Below are 18,851 nucleotides of genomic sequence, written 5' to 3'. Positions count from 1 at the left end.
AATTAACATTATCTCTAAACTTCACGTCATATAGCTTACTATGACGTCATATCTTATAGTCAAGTAGAATATTTGGTTGTAACCTTAACCTACCTGCATTTTTATAAGAAGAATAAAAATTGCATGATATGTGTGAAAAACAAAAATTTTCATCATGTATTTTTTTTTTAATTTTCAATTTCTTTGTTTATTGGAGGGTTTTACTATGTTACTGTGTATAAAAACACAAAAAATGGTCCATATCTTGACAGTGCCCCCATTTGACTATAATAAAGGCAAGGTAATAAAAATTCATTCTAATTTTTCTTAGCATAATACATTCAAAAATATTTCCAAATATTAAAATTTTTTATCATTCCGTTTTCGTAATTTTCAACTAGATCGGGCCTCGTTAAAACAAAATATTAGGAATGAGAGTCTCATGGATAACAACGCTCACCTGAGAAACTTTGGTCCTGCTGATTTTCAACAGATTTGTTCTCCTTGTAATACCTATAGTGGCCCAATCCTGTAATATGTAAGTTTGAAATAGTGCTTATTAAAACAATTGGATAGAGAATTGATGATATAAACACTTTTGTTTGTGCTTTGAGATCAGTTTAATATATTCTTTATCAAAATAGCCTCATATACATGTAATAATGTTATGGATTCATCAGAGAATTTTATTTTTTTCAAACTAGTTCAAAGCTCATCCTAAACTTGCGTTCATGCATTAAAGTCTAATCTTTAATCAAGCCTTTTTAACCCATTTTCTAATAATACTAGCCCATGCTGCTAAGAAAAAGGTGCAGTTAAAGAGGACTTTTACAAAAAACGTACATATAAACCGTTTAAAAATAAAAAATAAAAAAAGAAATGAGTTTGCAGATTGCAACTGTATTTTTAAAAGGACATAAGCACCCTAGATTTTGAAGTATAACTTCTCGATTTACACATGCACACGATGCATCACGTTTACGATATTCTTACTGAACAGTTTGCATTGGCTGCTATCGTCGATTGGCTTGTGTCCTTGATAATAACAAGAGTCTTTACTAAGTTTTCACTCTGTTCTTCGCTCAAATGTTTCCACCGATCTTGCAACTGCGTGTCTAAAATTACAAAAAAGTACCAATCTGAAGCATAAATCGTCAGTGTTTGGATGAAAGTCTTGAAACCTTTTTTTTTATCATGTCATCATGAAAAGAAATAGAAGCCTTAGTAATAAGAGTATTAAGTAATTTTCATATAACATAAGAAAAAGAAGACTTACTAATTCTTTCCGGACAAGGAAGGAATTCATCACTTAGTACCACAATGATCTGTTCTACCATTAATTTTATTACCTCATATTTACATCCACTGAATATTTTCTTCTTTATTTCTTTATCTTCTTTATTTCTTAAGAAAACCCATTACGTTCATCCCTGCATAAACTGCATTAGGCATATCACCTGTACAGATTTCTTGATCAGTGGCCGTTGGCATCATTAACACAATAATTAATATTTTTAATCCTACTTTAATTGATTATTTAAACAGATATAAATATAAACAATAAGATGTCTTTCTTTGTTTGTTATCACTGGAATGAACGGTCGCTGCTATTGCAGAAAATATTTACATAACCCGCTTGATAATTGCTAGTGGTACACCGTCACATAGTTTGACTAACTGTTGACAAGGCTTCACAAGAAGGCCACACGTCTTTCAACAGTTCCATCGACTCCTCCTCTGTCAATCAAGGGATCTTTTTCACCCAGAAAACCCTTCTCAACTCTGCAAATCGAAATTCGTCAGTGGAAGAGATAATGAGATAACAATTGCTGCAGTCTGTAAGCAGTGGTTTGACGACTTCAGCATAGATTTGATCCCAGAGAGTATGTTTTGTTGAATCTGGAAGTTTTCCTTCCAAATCTGGTTTACATTTAGCTTCTTCTTGATGGTCATGGTGGAAAATGTACAAATCTTCACTGTCCTTCAGAAACTTGATTATCCTTTGTATGCATTTACAATGTTCATGTGAACAAGCTTCACAGCCCTCTATGCCTAAATACCCAGCAACTGTTTAAACATACAGTTTATAACTTTTTATCTTATGAAAATCAAGAGAAAGTGTTTTAACTTTGGAGTTTTTATCAGAGGTCCTTGGAATTCGAAGAAAGTTCTTCACATATCTCGTTTTTCCAACACTCTTGGCACCATAAATTTCAAAAAGTCTTGTTTGACCACGATTCCATTCTATCCTTAGTTTTTCATTCATCTCGTCTGACAAATATATCTTCCATTTCTAAATAAGGTCGTAGCAAAGCTGTTGCCAAGTTTGGTACATTTGTCTATCTGACATAATGTCTACGAGAAATCCATCACAAAATTCACGAAGGATTCCCACATTCGATTCGTAATTTCTACAAATGCGGAAATATATTTCTGAAAAATATAAAACAAATGTTTAGTTTCAATTAATTAAAAATGTTATTCGAGGTTTCTACAGAATGATCATTAGCTAAGTGCTTGATTGAATCAAAACTCTATCTCGTTTGTGATATAAAGTTCCATGCATGCAGGAAATACATGTATGAATGGCTTGGGGGAGATACTTGAACTTTGTTCTCTCGAGCGGTACTGAAAGTCAATATTTCATTACTTTAGCTTTATGTATTTTGCTATTATCTTCCTTAATTACCGATTTATTAAAAATGAATACGACAATTAATTTATAAAATTTCTTATATCTAAGCACAAAATAGGTTTAAAGAATTTCTGGATGGTAAACAGGAATGTTGAGGCATATATTTCTTTATTAATTACGACAATCGAAGAAATTACTAAGATATTGGCCACAGAAATACATGTATAATGCATGTCGTATAAGCCCGAGTTGTGAGTTTTGACAAAGGAAATAACAGTCAAAAATCAGTACAAAATCACGCCACTTAGACTCTACACTTCATTTTTAGAAAATACAGAACTTGCATCCATGTAGAAAACAATCCAATAAAAGATCATCAAACCAGAAAAAGAGTACATTATGATAAGATCCACATGTATGTCTATGGAAGAAGAAGCTTTGTATCACTTACAAACCTATACTTAACCTGTTTGGTCTGGTAAAAACATTGCAAATCTTTTCAGGGAAATGATGTGTACAATAATTACATTAGGATTTATATCCTGTTTGATGCTATCTTTAAGCTAATGCATTTGAATCCATCTTGCACGAAATCCCACTACACAAATCACTTAAGGAAAGACACCACTTTTACTCATAAGACATCCCTATTTCGGCTTATAGAAAATTATCCAATTACTGCACCAGTGCTAATGAAGTGGATTATGACAAAATACTATATAGTTTCCCCTTCACATATGTTTCCGGAGGAAACAATCGCTTATATTGCTTTCAGAAGATGAAAAACGCTGCAATTACCAGATTTAAGTCACCGAGAGACGTTTTGAACATGTCATATTTATAATCAGAGAGTGACTAAAGTTCCTGCACGGAATATATAAATCTATAAATATAAATAATATAAAGTTTAGTTTCTTTTGGCCCTTGAATTTGTGGGAAGTATAAACCAGTAATGTATGCAAAAATTGTTATAAATGAGAAATGTTCAAGTTTCGAGATCTTAAATTAAGTTGCATCGACACACTTTGTCATTAAACCGAAAATGAGTCATGTACTTTTTTTCGTAAAGTACAAGAAGTATTAATCGAATACATTGATATAAATAGAGAACATGAATCTTTCTTTTCCTTTTTCATTCGCTTTAGTTTGGCTGCAGCAACCCACAGTTGTCGCATATCTGCGGTGATTTTCTTTGATCTTTCTGTGGTGATATATCCCATATCACATATGCGATAATAATTTCCACGCCCCTTCATATATCACTGCAGGAGGCAGAAATCAGGTCATGAGAAAAAACTGAATTTTATTTCACAAGTTCATAACCACAGAAAAATGAACATGAATAGCTATTTCTTAGCCTTTAACTAAATTAAAATACATGTATTTAACTCGGTTGAAAGTTCCCAGTCGTTCAAAAGATTAATCCATTTTGAAAATTTGAAAGTTACTGTAAAATCGCCAAACTTTTTATCGTTAAACTCCTTGCTATTTGTTTCTGTGATTTCATATATGTCGTGTGCCTGGCTCAAAAATAAATTGTCAAATTCTTCAAACTCAGTTAAAAACTCAAAGTCAAATTCACTAAGAACGCCCGACATGTTGGAGAGCTAGCTTGAAATGAATCTTTTTTTAATAATTGAATTTTGACACTCTCAATGAAATTTACGTCATCAGACATGCGACAAGTTGCTTACATCATAGATGCCTCGTACTATTGGTTATATCGTTTTCATGGGGCTTGGAAATCTCGGGCACTCCGCGCCCTCGATTTCCACGACTCATGAAAACGATATAATCAATACTACTCGGCTTCTATGATTTAACCTATACTGTGATTCGAACCCGCGACATCTCCGTGACTCTATTGCTATTGCCAACGCTCTACTATACTGCCCCACGCGGTCGATATATATTACTCGTAGTGAAATTGAAAATAAAAATAATACATAGTACGAGGCAGAAGAAAAGGATTTTTGTAGTCTACTTTCGCAAAAACTATTTACTTGTTTTTTAGTTTATTGTCCCCCGCTTTGGCAAAAGCGAGGTGAATTCGACTCTCATTCGTCGGTGCCAAAAACTTTCACACTGTTCATTGCGTTCAAATGAGAAGAGAAGAGACTTTCATATTTCACATCACATGTACATTACATGTAACAAAACTTTTCCAAATTTACCATGTTTTTGACCCGGTAACTTTGACTAATCCCTTTGAAGTTTACCTTTTTCGTATGTTTTTTAACATGTTTAACATCACAATTAAATGTTAAAACCTTAAACATGTATATTAGGGTGAAAAATCATAAAAAAGATGGTCACCAGTTTGGTTACTATTGGTTAATTATTTTAAGCAGCAATCGGAAATTAGACACCATGGCGCCATGATATATATTTTGAAAGGTATTGTCACAGGTTTTGTATACTTGTGAAATATGAAAGCCCTATCTCTTCTCATTCAAAAGTTGTGACCAAAGTTATTGGGACAGATTGGTTATGACAGACGAATGAGATTTAATGTCCCCTCGCTTTGGTGAAAGTGGGAAACAATAAACTAATAAACAACAAATATACAAAGTGTGGCAGTTATTGTTTGCATCTTAATTAATTTTAGTCTGAAGTGATCTCTTACTAAAATTCTCTATCAAAATTTTGCATTTTTCCATAAAAGATATAAATCCAGTAGATGAAAGAACAATCTTTATAATTATTCTTTTCCTTTTCTGCATTCGGTTCTGTATCAATTGTGTAACCTCGATTAAGTTATTAAACCTATCCAAGATTTAAGATAGGAAGAGTAGCTTGCTATAATTGAAGAATTTACAAAAATAGCCTTTTAATAAAAATAATATATTTTAAATAAATTATTTAAATTTGTTTACTTAGAGGGCTTTTCAATTTCGACACCATAGAACGCGTCACTTCAAGTATAAATACATTGTATATGAATAACGATCGAAAGAGGAAGTGACCTGGATTTATAAATACTATAATGACCTATGAATTGAAAAAACGTAGTAACTGGTCATATATAAATTGCAAGTAATTTCATAAAATGACCATGGAAATCAATTTCAGACGGGTTTGCTAAACAGAAATACTTTGACAGAAAAATAGTCATCAGACAATCTTATTAACGAGGCGTATGCTTAGAAAAGCTTTGTTTTCTTTTGGTTATTATATATTGGCACAATTTTGGGTTCCTAGGCCTAGGAGCCTACATTAAAAATGTGCATTTTACAAGTTATGAACGGTTTTAGTCAATACCAACTGTGTAAAAAAGAGAAAAAAAAATATAGATATATATATACTTGAAAGTAAACATCCATGATAATATTAAGACTCGTTTAGAGAGTGCATGCACTATAATTTTTTTTAAATCATGATTTAGTGTTTATTTAAATTTTCCTCAGTACTTTAATTCTTATAAAGATATATATATATATATATATATATATATATATATATATATATATATATATATATATATATATATATATATATATATATATATATATATATATATATATATATATATATATATATAGGTTTAAAGGATTAACATTCAATTTGTCACCTCTTTACTGTAGCTACCAACTCATATAATTCCATTATACAATAACATATTTTACAAATAGTTTCAATTAATATTTTTGCATCAAATCATCAATATAATGGAAAGTTTTTGAATAAAATCGGGTGGAAAATTAAATTAAGAGAAAATATGATCAATAGTGATAGGTGTAAAATATCTTTTATAGATTATCAATAAATGGTATATAATTTTTCGTCGTTGTTTACTTTGCTCTGCTCTTATTTTGTATTGTTTTATGGACTTTGAGATTGAATACGTAATATATAAACCATACAATTTTTACTGTTTTGTGGTGTATTGTAAATTATACCATGGTTTGGGTTTCACGACCCTGGGTTTAACCTCACGAGACGAAGTCGAGTGAGGTTACCCAGGGTCGTGAAACCCAAACCATGGTATAATTTACAATACATCACAAAACAGTCAAAATATGTATGGTTTATCTGTTTTAACCTATGATATATAAATATCAAATTTATTTTAAATGTGTACAACATGTTTATCAGTATTAATTTAAGTGAAATATAATTTTATTCATGCATTATCCCTATGGAACCTCAATCAAAGTATTGCATCATCACAAATTAAAGAAGAAACGATTCTCGGAAAATTGCATCATCATTAATTAAAGAAGGAACCATTCTCAGAAAATAGGGGATGGAAAGGGGAATTTATAATCAATAAAAGTGATAAATTTAATTATTTTAAATACAATATTTAAAAGATAATATTCAGCAATAAATATTTTGTACTTTGATAGAACTTTTGAGTAAATGTTTGTAAAAAGTGCGATAAATGTAAGAATTATCGAAAGTTTAACCTGAAGAAGAACCTTTTTCAAATGATCACGTGATTCAAATTTGGTGTCAAGCGCGCAGTTGAGTTAAGAAACACGACGGAGGTTGACGATCTTGATTTCATGGAACTTTTGCCAGTTTTTGGCGATGAAGTTGGGGATGACGATGAAAAATTTACATTAAGTTAAATCGCCGATCGTATAGAACTAGACTACATTAAGTCAGAGTGCATGATATCTAATTTTGCGGATATTACTTTTGACCTTGGATATCAGTCTGAGAGTGGAGAAACGGGACCCAGCCATTCTAACATGGAAGTAACTACCATTCAGAATAAGTGTATACTCTTTCAGAGAATTCGTTGAGATTCGGAAATCCAGTCAAAGACGAAGATTTGGATGAACTATTCTCCGGGACAACCCCTGCCAACACTAAGAAAAGTACAGCATGGGCAGTTCGTGTGTTTAATAATTGGCGCATTTCACGAAATTCTGCACTTGAAAATATTCCAAATTTGGACCATTTTTCCGTGGATGACATAAACAGATGGCTCTCGAGGTTCATACTTATTGAAGTAAGGAAACGTGATGGGGATTTTTACACTCCTAAATCACTCTACCTTTTAACAACTGTATTCTGCGCTACATGCGAGAAAACGGAAATACTCTGAACTTTATGAACGAAAAGGATGACCGTTTTATCCGATTTCGAGAACCACCTTGTTCTAAAAAAGTGAAAGTTGTTGAAGATTCGTCTTTGTGTGTTCAAAATGCTACATGCAGTTCCGGTAAAGAAAATCATAATGTGGATTTGAAACCGAGCTTGCCAAGTCTCCCAAATTCCGATGTTGATTTGAAATGTAATGTGGGTCCTACAGAAACGTCGGCAACAGAAATTCTGAACCAGTTGAAAAGTGGATTTAATCAGTGTAGTTTCACTTTTAATTTTGAAAATTAATAACCATGTTCAGACATTCTTAGATTTGTTTGGACTGTAAACAAATTCACATAAATTTGTTTGTCGTGATACAATTGTTTTTTTGTTTATCTTAATTAATAAAGAAACCCTGTTTCGCTCTATTTTTTATGCATGGATTATTAAAAAGAAATTATACTATGGAAGCAATGGTATAATTGCAACAATGTGAAATTATACCATGGTGTATGGGGATTTATACACAAATGCCTATAACATAGGGGCAATGGAAGTATCATAGGTTAATGTTCGTTACCTCCAAATCCTTATTTTCTCTTGTCCAATGGTTTAAATAGACATTTCCTTCATTGTCAGTAAATTCCTTTTTTTCCTAATATATATAAGAAGATTTCAGATTAAAGAAGAAATTCCTTTTCTTCAAATTATATAAGCAAATGTGTAAAACATATACAGGTATACATACACACTCGTCTAAAAATATAGGACAGTAAATAACCAAAGCAGTGAATATAAATGATTACATGTATTTAACGAAAGTAAATGAATGTAATGAAAATATCTGTATATATATATAAAAATATTTTAAGCATTGTTTGAAAATTATTCATATAATAATAGTAAGTGAAACTTATTTGTGAATAAAATTTTGTATAAATATATAAATATAAAAACTTAAACTTACTTTGATAATGAATTCTATTTTTTGTGAGCTTAACTCAGGAAGCCTAAAACGGATACCTTTACAAAAAATAAGCAAGTGTTTTACAGAAAACCGATTGTCTATTATCTCGCCAGCTTCAGGAAATGTACCTCCCCGTTGAAAGATAGACAAAACACATTTTGTAAAAAAGTATAAAGTGTAAAAATAACAAATTAAGTCATATAAGTAAAATGAATAATATGTTTCATTTTTTCATTCCAAATCTTACAAAAGACATGATTTAAAGCAATATGAGCTGCATTTTTGAAATTTTTATTTTGACTGTTAAAATGTGTTATTATGATTAATTTGTATGTGATTTAAATCTGTATGAACACTTAGACTAAAATGAAGCAGAAGAAAGACTTCTATATGATCATATACAATCCAATATACAATGTTATATAAAAAATCAATATTGCACAGGACGACAGTTGTTCCTTCCCAAATACATGTATGTAAAATAGAAGTTTATTAATGTTATTAAAATAGTTATATACAATTTTGCAACACAAAAATTCGACAACAAAGTTGCAGCTCATAATACTTTGAAGTGATAGTTGTATAGCTAGAAAAGGGTGGCTGAAGAAAGGTAAAATTTTGAACATCATTAGGAAGTTAACAATATCATAGCAATTTATACCTTAATTTGCATTACAGTGGCTGGAACGTTATTGTTGACAAACCAATCTTGTAGAATCGTTCGTGCATCGTGCGTGATCGTTCGTGTAAAGTGCGAGATCGTGCGTGTAACAGACTCAGTCGTTTGCGGGTTTAATCGTGCGTGAACGGGCGTTTAGAAACGTGTAAATTCCGTTTTGTAAGTTTTTATCGGAATGTTGTCTGTGAAACAAGTATTTCGTTTATATTTTATTGTTAATCAAAATAAAAAGAAATAAAGCGCAGTTTACATAATTGAATGCGGAACGAACTAACTATTGCTTGTAAACAAGCAATCTAGTAAGTCGTACGAATCCGGGATGTTTCGCGCCGATTCTGTTTCGCACTGAGATGGTTCGCACCAGGATGATTCGCGCCGATTTCGGTGCGAAACATCTCCCCTCTTTTGTTTAATATTTCATTTATTTTGTAATAAATTAAGATCATTTATTAAATCTTAGATATAAATATGTTGTATGCTCAGACTCATGACTTTATAATATGCAGTGCCACTGGTAACGGATCGTAAATGTTAATATGGTGCCCGTTTGCTTAGCGTGTGTGTTCAACTATTTAATTATAATTAGTTGTAGATCAATTAGTTGGAGATCAAAAGGTGAGAATTATTTCATTACAGCAATTATAAAGTCGTACAGCAATTATCTGCGTGAACTTGAAAACAAAAAAAATTGTGTTATTGAGAACATGTGTATAGAATAATTCACCAGAATGAGCTAAACATTTTCTTATTTGATAAACTAGGCTTTATAAATGGCCAATTGTTTTTCCTTTCATCTCTATATTTCCCTAAGAACAAGGACGTAGCTAGCTATGAGACAACTGCCTCATTAGATTTTCAGCACCATCCTCTTCCTATATTAATTTAATACATCCCAGGAGTCGGAAAATAATTTATTTCATTCAAAAACCTAATTGTTTTCATTTAAACAAATCATAAAATATTGTATTTTCATGTCGATATGTTTCAAAATTCATGAGATCAGGCTCTATAGTTTTAAAACCGAAATTAAAGTATTTTTGTGGGAAACTATTAAAATATACATGGACAAAAAAGGGGGGCAGACAAACTTTGCGCACATGCAGTAACATAGAAATGTTGACATAAAATTTGAAAGAATTTATGCTTATAAATGCAAAAGGGATATTTGATTTAAACAATCTAGATCACCAACTTTTTTTTATAGGTGCATAGACACATATCTAAAGTTATATATTCTCAAATATTCAAAATTGAAGTTTCAGTGAATTTTACGTGAAATAAGATTTTTAAATTTATTTTTTATTTGAAATGCTGTTAAGTCTCCAAATTTAAGTTGATAGGTTCTCTAAGCCAGCAAATTTACGTTGATAGGTTCCCCAAGCCGGCAATAATTACAGAATTACCTAATTAGATGGTGGTATGCTAAAGTAACTAATATAATTATAATTATCAGAGTGTAAAAATAATATACAATTAGACTAAGTACTTCAAATAAACTTCTACAATTAAAATATAAACTAATATTCGCCAAAATTTCGATACTTACATCAATATTCACAGATATCATACTTTATTAATTTTTAATTCTTTTTCAAAACGAACGAAATAAATAACATACATTTCATGTAATTGTTTTCATTTAAACAAATCATAAAATATTGTATTTTCATGTCGATATGTTTCAAAATTCATGAGATCAGGCTCTATAGTTTTAAAACCGAAATTAAAGTATTTTTGTGGGAAACTATTAAAATATACATGGACAAAAAAGGGGGGCAGACAAACTTTGCGCACATGCAGTAACATAGAAATGTTGACATAAAATTTGAAAGAATTTATGCTTATAAATGCAAAAGGGATATTTGATTTAAACAATCTAGATCACCAACTTTTTTTTATAGGTGCATAGACACATATCTAAAGTTATATATTCTCAAATATTCAAAATTGAAGTTTCAGTGAATTTTACGTGAAATAAGATTTTTAAATTTATTTTTTATTTGAAATGCTGTTAAGTCTCCAAATTTAAGTTGATAGGTTCTCTAAGCCAGCAAATTTACGTTGATAGGTTCCCCAAGCCGGCAATAATTACAGAATTACCTAATTAGATGGTGGTATGCTAAAGTAACTACTATAATTATAATTATCAGAGTGTAAAAATAATAAACAATTAGACTAAGTACTTCAAATAAACTTCTACAATTAAAATATAAACTAATATTCGCCAAAATTTCGATACTTACATCAATATTCACAGATATCATACTTTATTAATTTTTAATTCTTTTTCAAAACGAACGAAATAAATAACATACATTTCATGTTCTGGGAGCGAAACATCGCGGGGCGAACCATCTCAGCGCGAAACAGAATCGGCGCGAAACATCGCGGTGCGAACCATGCATAGGCGCGAAACATCCCGTTACTAGTCGTACAATATTATGTTCTCGTGAAATAGCGTGACTTATTGTGATATACCGTACTTAGATGTTTTTCTATATTTTTCTGAAGATTGCTGCCAATTGTGGTGAGATATTTTTTTTTCTTCAATTTTTCAAATAATGAAAAAAAGTATTTTTACAAATAACTAAATATTTTCAAAGCTAACATAAATGTTTAGTCGGCGAATGTACATGCACGTCACGCACATGATTATTGGGGTTTTGTTTAACAGTGTTTATCTCTGTAGCTTACTTTTAATTAATTTTTAAAGTAAAACAATAATTTGCAATGTCGTTTTTCATGTTTTAGATATTTATAAGCATTTTGAAGTAATGAAAACATATAGATATAACTTTTAAGTTAAGTCATTCCATGCTGCCATTTTTTTCCTAATCGTATCCCCCATTCTACATATTATGAAATCCAATTCAATCAAATTTTACGGTCCACCTTCTACTATCTTCTGATAGAACAAAAAATCCGTTTTCTTATGTCGACGAATTATCTAAAAAAATATTTATTATCTAAAATAATAATGAAAAAATCTTACATGTATTTAGTACCAGAAATACCCATTTCTGTTTTTTATTTCAAAGTCGATGATATAATATATTTATTGATAATTCTTTGAATCTAAAATCAATATAAAGCCGTATTTCATTTTGGAAATATCGATTCCTATTTAATTTGAACAATTTTGCGTGAAAAATCGTGCGTTTGCGTTAGCAATCGTGTAAGATCGTGTAACGTGTAGAATCGTTTAACGTGAAAGATCGTTCATGAATCAGGTTTAATCGTGTGTTAATCGTGCGGAATCGTGCGTGTAACGTGATCGTTCGTGTAAGTTGTCAACAATAACGTTCCAGCCATTGTATATACAACCATAATATGTCCAAAACACCAACCCAGGCATCCATTTTTGTTTGTATCCTCTGACACCAAAAACTTAAAATATCTGCTATACGATTACTATATATACTAACTGCACTTTAATTGACTATACTCTCGTACTTTGTGTATAGTTCAGAGTGTGACATATTCCTTTTGTCTATATGCATGCTGTTTACGATAAACTATAGCTACATGTAAGAAAACATCAGCTCATGAAACCAAATGACCACAGAGATTATCTTATCAGTAATTTCAATTAGAACTCTTAGAACACAATGGTTGAATAAGTACTTATTCATTTTTTTTCCTGTCACTATATATGGAGGCGTTGGCCTAATCGTAAATTAGCGCTACACATGCCTGCACTGTATATTAAATTTTATAATGATTTCTTAGCGGTATTTACGAGATAGAGCATCGTTATTTGCGCCAAAGCCGCTAAAATAGGAATCTTGCAGTGTAAAGTTTACATACAGAACTGAGTATATGTTTAATACAGGCATGAGTAAAAAGTTCTTTATTAAGTTCAACTTGAAAATGATCATCTTTATTGATATAAGTAGACGAGTATATGTGTTCAAAAGCTATAAAATTATCGTTCCCAGGGTAAGTTTGGAATAAAATTTGAAGTATGGATGCAATGAAGAACATCTACACGATATATTTAGAGACAAAATGTTAAGGTTCTACAAAACAGCATATTGGGTTTCTTATGAAAAAGATCTAACTTTTATTTTTTTAAAGGGAAGAAATAGTTTCAATCTTTCACATTAGTTTACAATCGTTTACACATTTGAAAGATTCATCATTGTACACTACATAGGCATGTCATGGAGTCCAGTATGACTTTTCGGACTTAATATAAATCACTGGTTTTCTGTCTAAATTAATTTTTCGGACTTTGTATAAATTTTTATAAAACTTTATTTAAAATTTATAGTGCTTATATTTGGTAGCGGTATACAAACGGCCCCGCAAATCATAAACCTGTATGGTTAATTAAAAAAAGTATTAGGACAAGGGAAAGTTGAGGTGAGTTTTGAAATCCAAAGTGTTTTCATTAAAAATCCTCGAATTAACTAGAAAAGCTTATTTTAAATTCAAGAAAAAGTTTTTTCAACGTAAAAATGTGTTATGCTAGCTAGCTAGCTTAGACGATTTCCCTGAAAGACAAAGGCAAGAGGGAAAGGATAAAAGATATTAGTATGTTTTTCTCAGTATTTGTAATGCTAAAGAACAATATAATTTGCGATAAAAAAAATCAAAGTAAACTTTTTTCAATTTCCGAAGATCTTCATACAGAAAAAAAAAATTTACGACTAAGATATGATCAACGAAATAAAACAGTATCTCGAATTTATTTCAAAAACGATATATCAATCCTATCTATTTAACTAAATAATAAGTAAGCAAAATGATAAAAAGAACACAAAAATCAAATTATTCGATATACATGTAACTATATAATGTTCATTGATTGTTCATTATTATCATAATAGTATTGTAATCTTTATTTAATGCAAATGATTTTCGTAGCTATCGATATTATTCGCATTTATCAATCGAAAGTGCTACTAAGTGTTGGGATTTGTAGGAATATCATTTATTTTGTTTTCCCATTTTTTCTGGTTTCCATATCCCCAAGTCTGCATTTGCCCTCTTGAAACTTTAAGCATGGTACGGATTGTCCTTAACCGCTCTGTTTCTCTCGTCCGCGACCCTTTAACGAGATTATATATGGAAAACACTAGAATTCCTGCATCAAGGAGAGCAGAAAGGGGAACGAGAATCATGTCTGGAAAAGAAATGACCCTGGCAATAATTCGTAGCAAAATCACTGGGACAACAGTGAGCGATCTAAGTGCAGATGTTGCTATTTCCAGGGCGTTGTTATCCATGCATTCAACATAATCTTCAGCCTCTAAAAGATCTTTCAATTCTTTTTCAGCAGCTTTGATGGATTTTTCAAGACATCGCGATCGCTCTCGTAAATTCATTTGGTATCTTTCCATTTGGGATACGGTCGCTTTATTTAAAATAAACTCTGAAATTTTTGATCCTGCTGACGTGACACCTCCCATTCCCCCTACGACTCCAACAGCTATTGTTAGACCAAGTGACACCCCTGCAGTGAACGGAGCAGCTACAAGTCCACCAACAGCAAGGGCGGCCCCCACCAGACCCACAGAAGAACCAACGATTGATGCGATATTGACATTTTTCCTTCTGCATTCTAACCCATCAATAATTTCTGTGCAAAGAATTTCAAGTGCCATGTTACATCGTATCCAATTGTCAAGGGCTGAGTCTGTTCTCTATACTCCTCATTTTTGCAAAGATATTTTCATCTAAAAATGAAAATATATGGATTTTAGAAATAGAACACCGGTCCTTTTAAAAATGATACAAATTTCAATGAATACTTATTAACAATTACCCACCTGCTCTGCTTACTCTGTGGTATTCAATTTCCGGTACTGTAGGTTGGTCTATCAAACAATTGCAAATTTTATTTTTTTTGACTATTCGATGAAAATGTCCTGAAAAAGTTCTATACACCATTATAAAAAATTTGCTAAAGCCATCGCCATCTTTATTACAACAATGTTCTCGTGCAATATTTCTAATGTGTTTCGGTCTGTGCTTTCTTCTTAGCTGTGTAAATTCCTTCCAGGATGTTGAAATTATTCCTTTGTCTTCTTCAACGCAAATTACGAATACTGGAACCTGGAAACATGTGGCTATTGCAAGGAGTTCTAAATCTTCCATTTCCATTCCATCCTCTATTCGATTAGCATAAAAAAGTGCTTGTTCCTTTTCAACAGTCGTCTGCCTCTTGAAGAAGTCTAGTTTCTTTCTTTTTCTTGATGTAAAATTTTTCAAAAATTCTTCATTTTCTGTTTCGTCCTTGTCCCATCGCATAAATTTACCATATAAGTGAGGCTCTTTACGAATTTCATTCACAATTTCCTTCATTACAAGTTCAAATTCATTTTCAGTTCCAAAAATGTCCTTGCTTACACATCTACACAAGGAGTAGCTGTAATCGGACATAAAATCTATTTCCTTATCCTGCATATCGTACCTACTTGTTAACAAAGGGATATCTGAATATCTTGAAAATACTGTCGGTACACGTCTAATTTCATCAGTAAATAAGTCCTTGCTTATCATAACATCATCGGATAGAAACGTCAGGAGTGGTCTATGTCTGTTTGCCACGAGAATTTTCTTTTCGTCTCGTTTAAGATCTAAAAAATGATTTACCTTAAAATAAATTTTTGCTAAGTACATGGATTTTCATCGATCTTAGTACGCGATAAATATTTAATATATGTTCAATACTACTTTATTGTAATATAGAAAAAAAGCTCTCCAAATCCAAATGGGCATATCTCTTAAAATTTATTAAGATTAAGTAAAAGATTAAATGATTCCAATTATTCTTTGTACTTGCGTGGACAGGAAAATTTGAAACTTAGAGGGTCAATCTAGCATAGATTACCTATTTTAGTTTTGACATCAACTGCAGGTGAGGGTAATTTACAGTTGCATCCATTTCTGGCAACAATTCTATCAAAATATCCGGTTAGTCCATTGTAGAAAATGGTGATGTAATATCGACAGCAGTTATCTCCTGGTGTTGCTGAGTTAGGCGCAATCATGCTCCATGAATAATTTTCTGGAAAATACTTAAAAACAAACACCGGCTTTTCTGTTGAATTTGCAACGACTGCCAATATTTCTTCTGGTTTCATTGTTTTTTTTCAAACAAAACCTGAAAGAAATGGAAGAAAATCAGTGATTAAACAAAAAATAATGAGAAAGAAACTATATTCTAAAATCACATGGTAATAAAATATACTATCGTACATCAGCAGAAGAAAATACTGTTGTAAAGGACGCAGAGAAAAAGAGAATTTGTTGGACTCGAAATTGCAAATAGTTTTAGATAGGTTTTACATGTATATACGTTATTCCATTTGTGCTGAAAATGGTGTTGCTATTCGATCATCAACAATATGAACTCCATTTAAGGCTCTAGGTATAGAATCAATACAGATATCCACCTGATCTCTGATAAATCATAATTATTTAATCTGATTATTGTATGAGGATTGACATGTAAGATAAATATTCAATCAGCTTGTTTACTACCTTGACTCAAATAATGAAACTTTATTCTCATCTCCAAAAATTTCTTTGCTAAGGCATTGTTCTACGGAACCTTTTCCACCATTTATTTGATCCAGTTTTCTTCCTTGTGTATCCAACACTTCGATAACTTTTTCTACGTGTCTATCCAAAGGAATCTGATAGGAGGAAATTTGGTCGTTGGGGACAATTTGAGAATCTTGAATTGCAGAGAAGTGCCTATGAGTGCCGTGTCTTCCAACAGGGCAGCATGGTTCCAAAGCTAAAAAAGAACAATCAATGAGAAAAGTTATGAAATGATCATAAGAATAAATTCAATATGAAGAAATTTATTGACCAAGACTTACCAAGTCTTTTCATGACATAATCCTCGACCATCTCTTGGTAAATTGGTAATCGGCCGGATATTAATGGTTTTCGACAAACACATGCACAACTGTTGTGATTCACTAAAGGAATCAACGCAATGCTGGATGCTTCTTCTAGGTAGATTGGCGAGGAAAATATTTTAGAGAAACTACTGCAAGTAGGAAGAAAAAGATTATATTCCTCTCCCCTCTTAACATAAATTTCAACATTGAATACACTTGCAACTGCAAAATAATCCATTATGCTGACAGTATCCCATTGATCAAGATGAAATTGAAAAGCTCTCCTTCGTAAATCTGCAAGTTCTGCATCTTTTGCCTTGCCTTCAGACATCCTTTCCAATGCCTTCTTTTCTGCTTCGAATTTATCTAAACAAACAAAAGTTTGGTATATTTCACAGAAATCATCACTCTTCATATGGGTAATAACGTGATCCTTGACGAAGTCTTCCATGCATTCTGAGCCGTAAACAAGCTGACTCAACACAACAAAAATGTTCGTTTTATCTGTTTCGGATATTGTGATCGTCGTCATAGCTTCATCCAAAGAACTTGTAGTCAGTCCCTCAATTTTCTTTAAAATGAATAATGCATCTAGTTCTTGAAATGAATTTTTGAATCGCTTATCAAGACACAAATCATGGTTCTCATTGATAAATGTTACTTGACACTTTGTAAGGTTTCTTGCGTCTCCTTCAAGATGCTGGAAGTACGGTTCACCATTTACAAAAGTGAGTAGAAGTATAATTTTGTCGGTTTTCGACGTTTCTCTTAGGAGCGGTGATATATAGAATCCACTGACTGTTTCACAACCAGCAGTAATTTTCAAGAGTATGATCTTTTGCTCCAGAAACTCACTTATCGCATATAACTCGCGCAGAGTTGGTGGAAACCGTCCATCTTCTAGAACAGTCATATCTCGTCTGAACGCCTCATGTACTGTCATTTCCGGTCTAAATTTTTGCGCCTTGAATAGGGAGAAATAATACTGAAGTCTTTTTTGAAATATCGACAGCTCTTTGCGGACTTTTCCATGTTTATAATCTCCTGGAAGAAATTTCCCGACGATTGTAAACAGTTCGTTATTATCATGAGGATGTGCAGACACAGCAAAATATTCTTTCAGTTTGTTTTCCAGTCCATTTACATCCATTCTTAATATTAAAGTTAACGAGAAAACTAGCAATATGATCCAAAAATTTTGTATACTTTACGTTTAATGTGCATAGTCTGTCTTCAATGGTAGTGATACGTTTGACCTGTTATAAGGTAAACACATACAATTTAACATCTTTCAAATTTAAGAGCAAAAAATCATTTTCACTGCAATTATGCTAATGAGGACTCTTAACTGGAGAAGTTTTATAGCATGAGCATATATTTTGAGTGTTTGAAATATTATAGCACATATAAACCTCTTCGTTACATATTTCAAACCAAAATATTGAACAACAAAGCTTTTGAAAAGCAGATCAGAGGTGATCATCAATGTGAAATGTACACGTTTTACAAAAAAAGACAAAACAATAATTAACATGATTAAGGTATTTAAAGACCACGGGCAATAAAAAGACAAAAAGGTATCGTGCGCTAAGTCAGCAAATATAGATTTTCTGTATAAACACTACAATGCTTCTACGACCTCGGAATAGCTGCACATTATTGATTTCACTGTCAAGTTAGTGAGGTAGTTCATTA

The 18,851-nt window shown here is 31.8% G+C and overlaps 3 protein-coding genes across 3 annotated transcripts; all 3 read right to left on the bottom strand.

Annotated features, from left to right (window-relative positions):
- Positions 1-14,204: 14,204 nt before the first annotated feature.
- Positions 14,205-14,906, bottom strand: LOC134231754 (apolipoprotein L3-like). The gene has a single exon (XM_062713713.1). The coding sequence runs from the start codon at positions 14,904-14,906 to the stop codon at positions 14,205-14,207; it is 702 nt and encodes a 233-aa protein (XP_062569697.1).
- A 19-nt stretch (positions 14,907-14,925) lies between these two features.
- Positions 14,926-16,295, bottom strand: LOC134231753 (uncharacterized). The gene is made up of 3 exons (XM_062713712.1): positions 16,136-16,295; positions 15,072-15,881; positions 14,926-14,978 (listed from the first exon to the last, which is right to left on the bottom strand). The coding sequence occupies exons 1-3, from the start codon at positions 16,293-16,295 to the stop codon at positions 14,926-14,928; spliced, it is 1,023 nt and encodes a 340-aa protein (XP_062569696.1).
- Positions 16,296-16,315: 20 nt separating this feature from the next.
- On the bottom strand, positions 16,316-17,209 carry LOC134231773 (uncharacterized). The gene is made up of 3 exons (XM_062713738.1): positions 17,133-17,209; positions 16,789-17,047; positions 16,316-16,408 (listed from the first exon to the last, which is right to left on the bottom strand). The coding sequence occupies exons 1-3, from the start codon at positions 17,161-17,163 to the stop codon at positions 16,324-16,326; spliced, it is 375 nt and encodes a 124-aa protein (XP_062569722.1). The 5' UTR covers positions 17,164-17,209; the 3' UTR covers positions 16,316-16,323.
- Between the last annotated feature and the right edge of the window lie 1,642 nt (positions 17,210-18,851).

This window comes from Saccostrea cucullata, unplaced genomic scaffold, assembly GCF_032062105.1.
Source record: "Saccostrea cucullata isolate Sc308-1 unplaced genomic scaffold, CSIRO_AGI_Scuc_v1 ctg170, whole genome shotgun sequence".
Lineage (NCBI taxonomy): Eukaryota > Metazoa > Mollusca > Bivalvia > Ostreida > Ostreidae > Saccostrea > Saccostrea cuccullata.
Note: the sequence above shows the minus strand (reverse complement) of the source record. Positions and strands in the feature narration are given on the sequence as shown.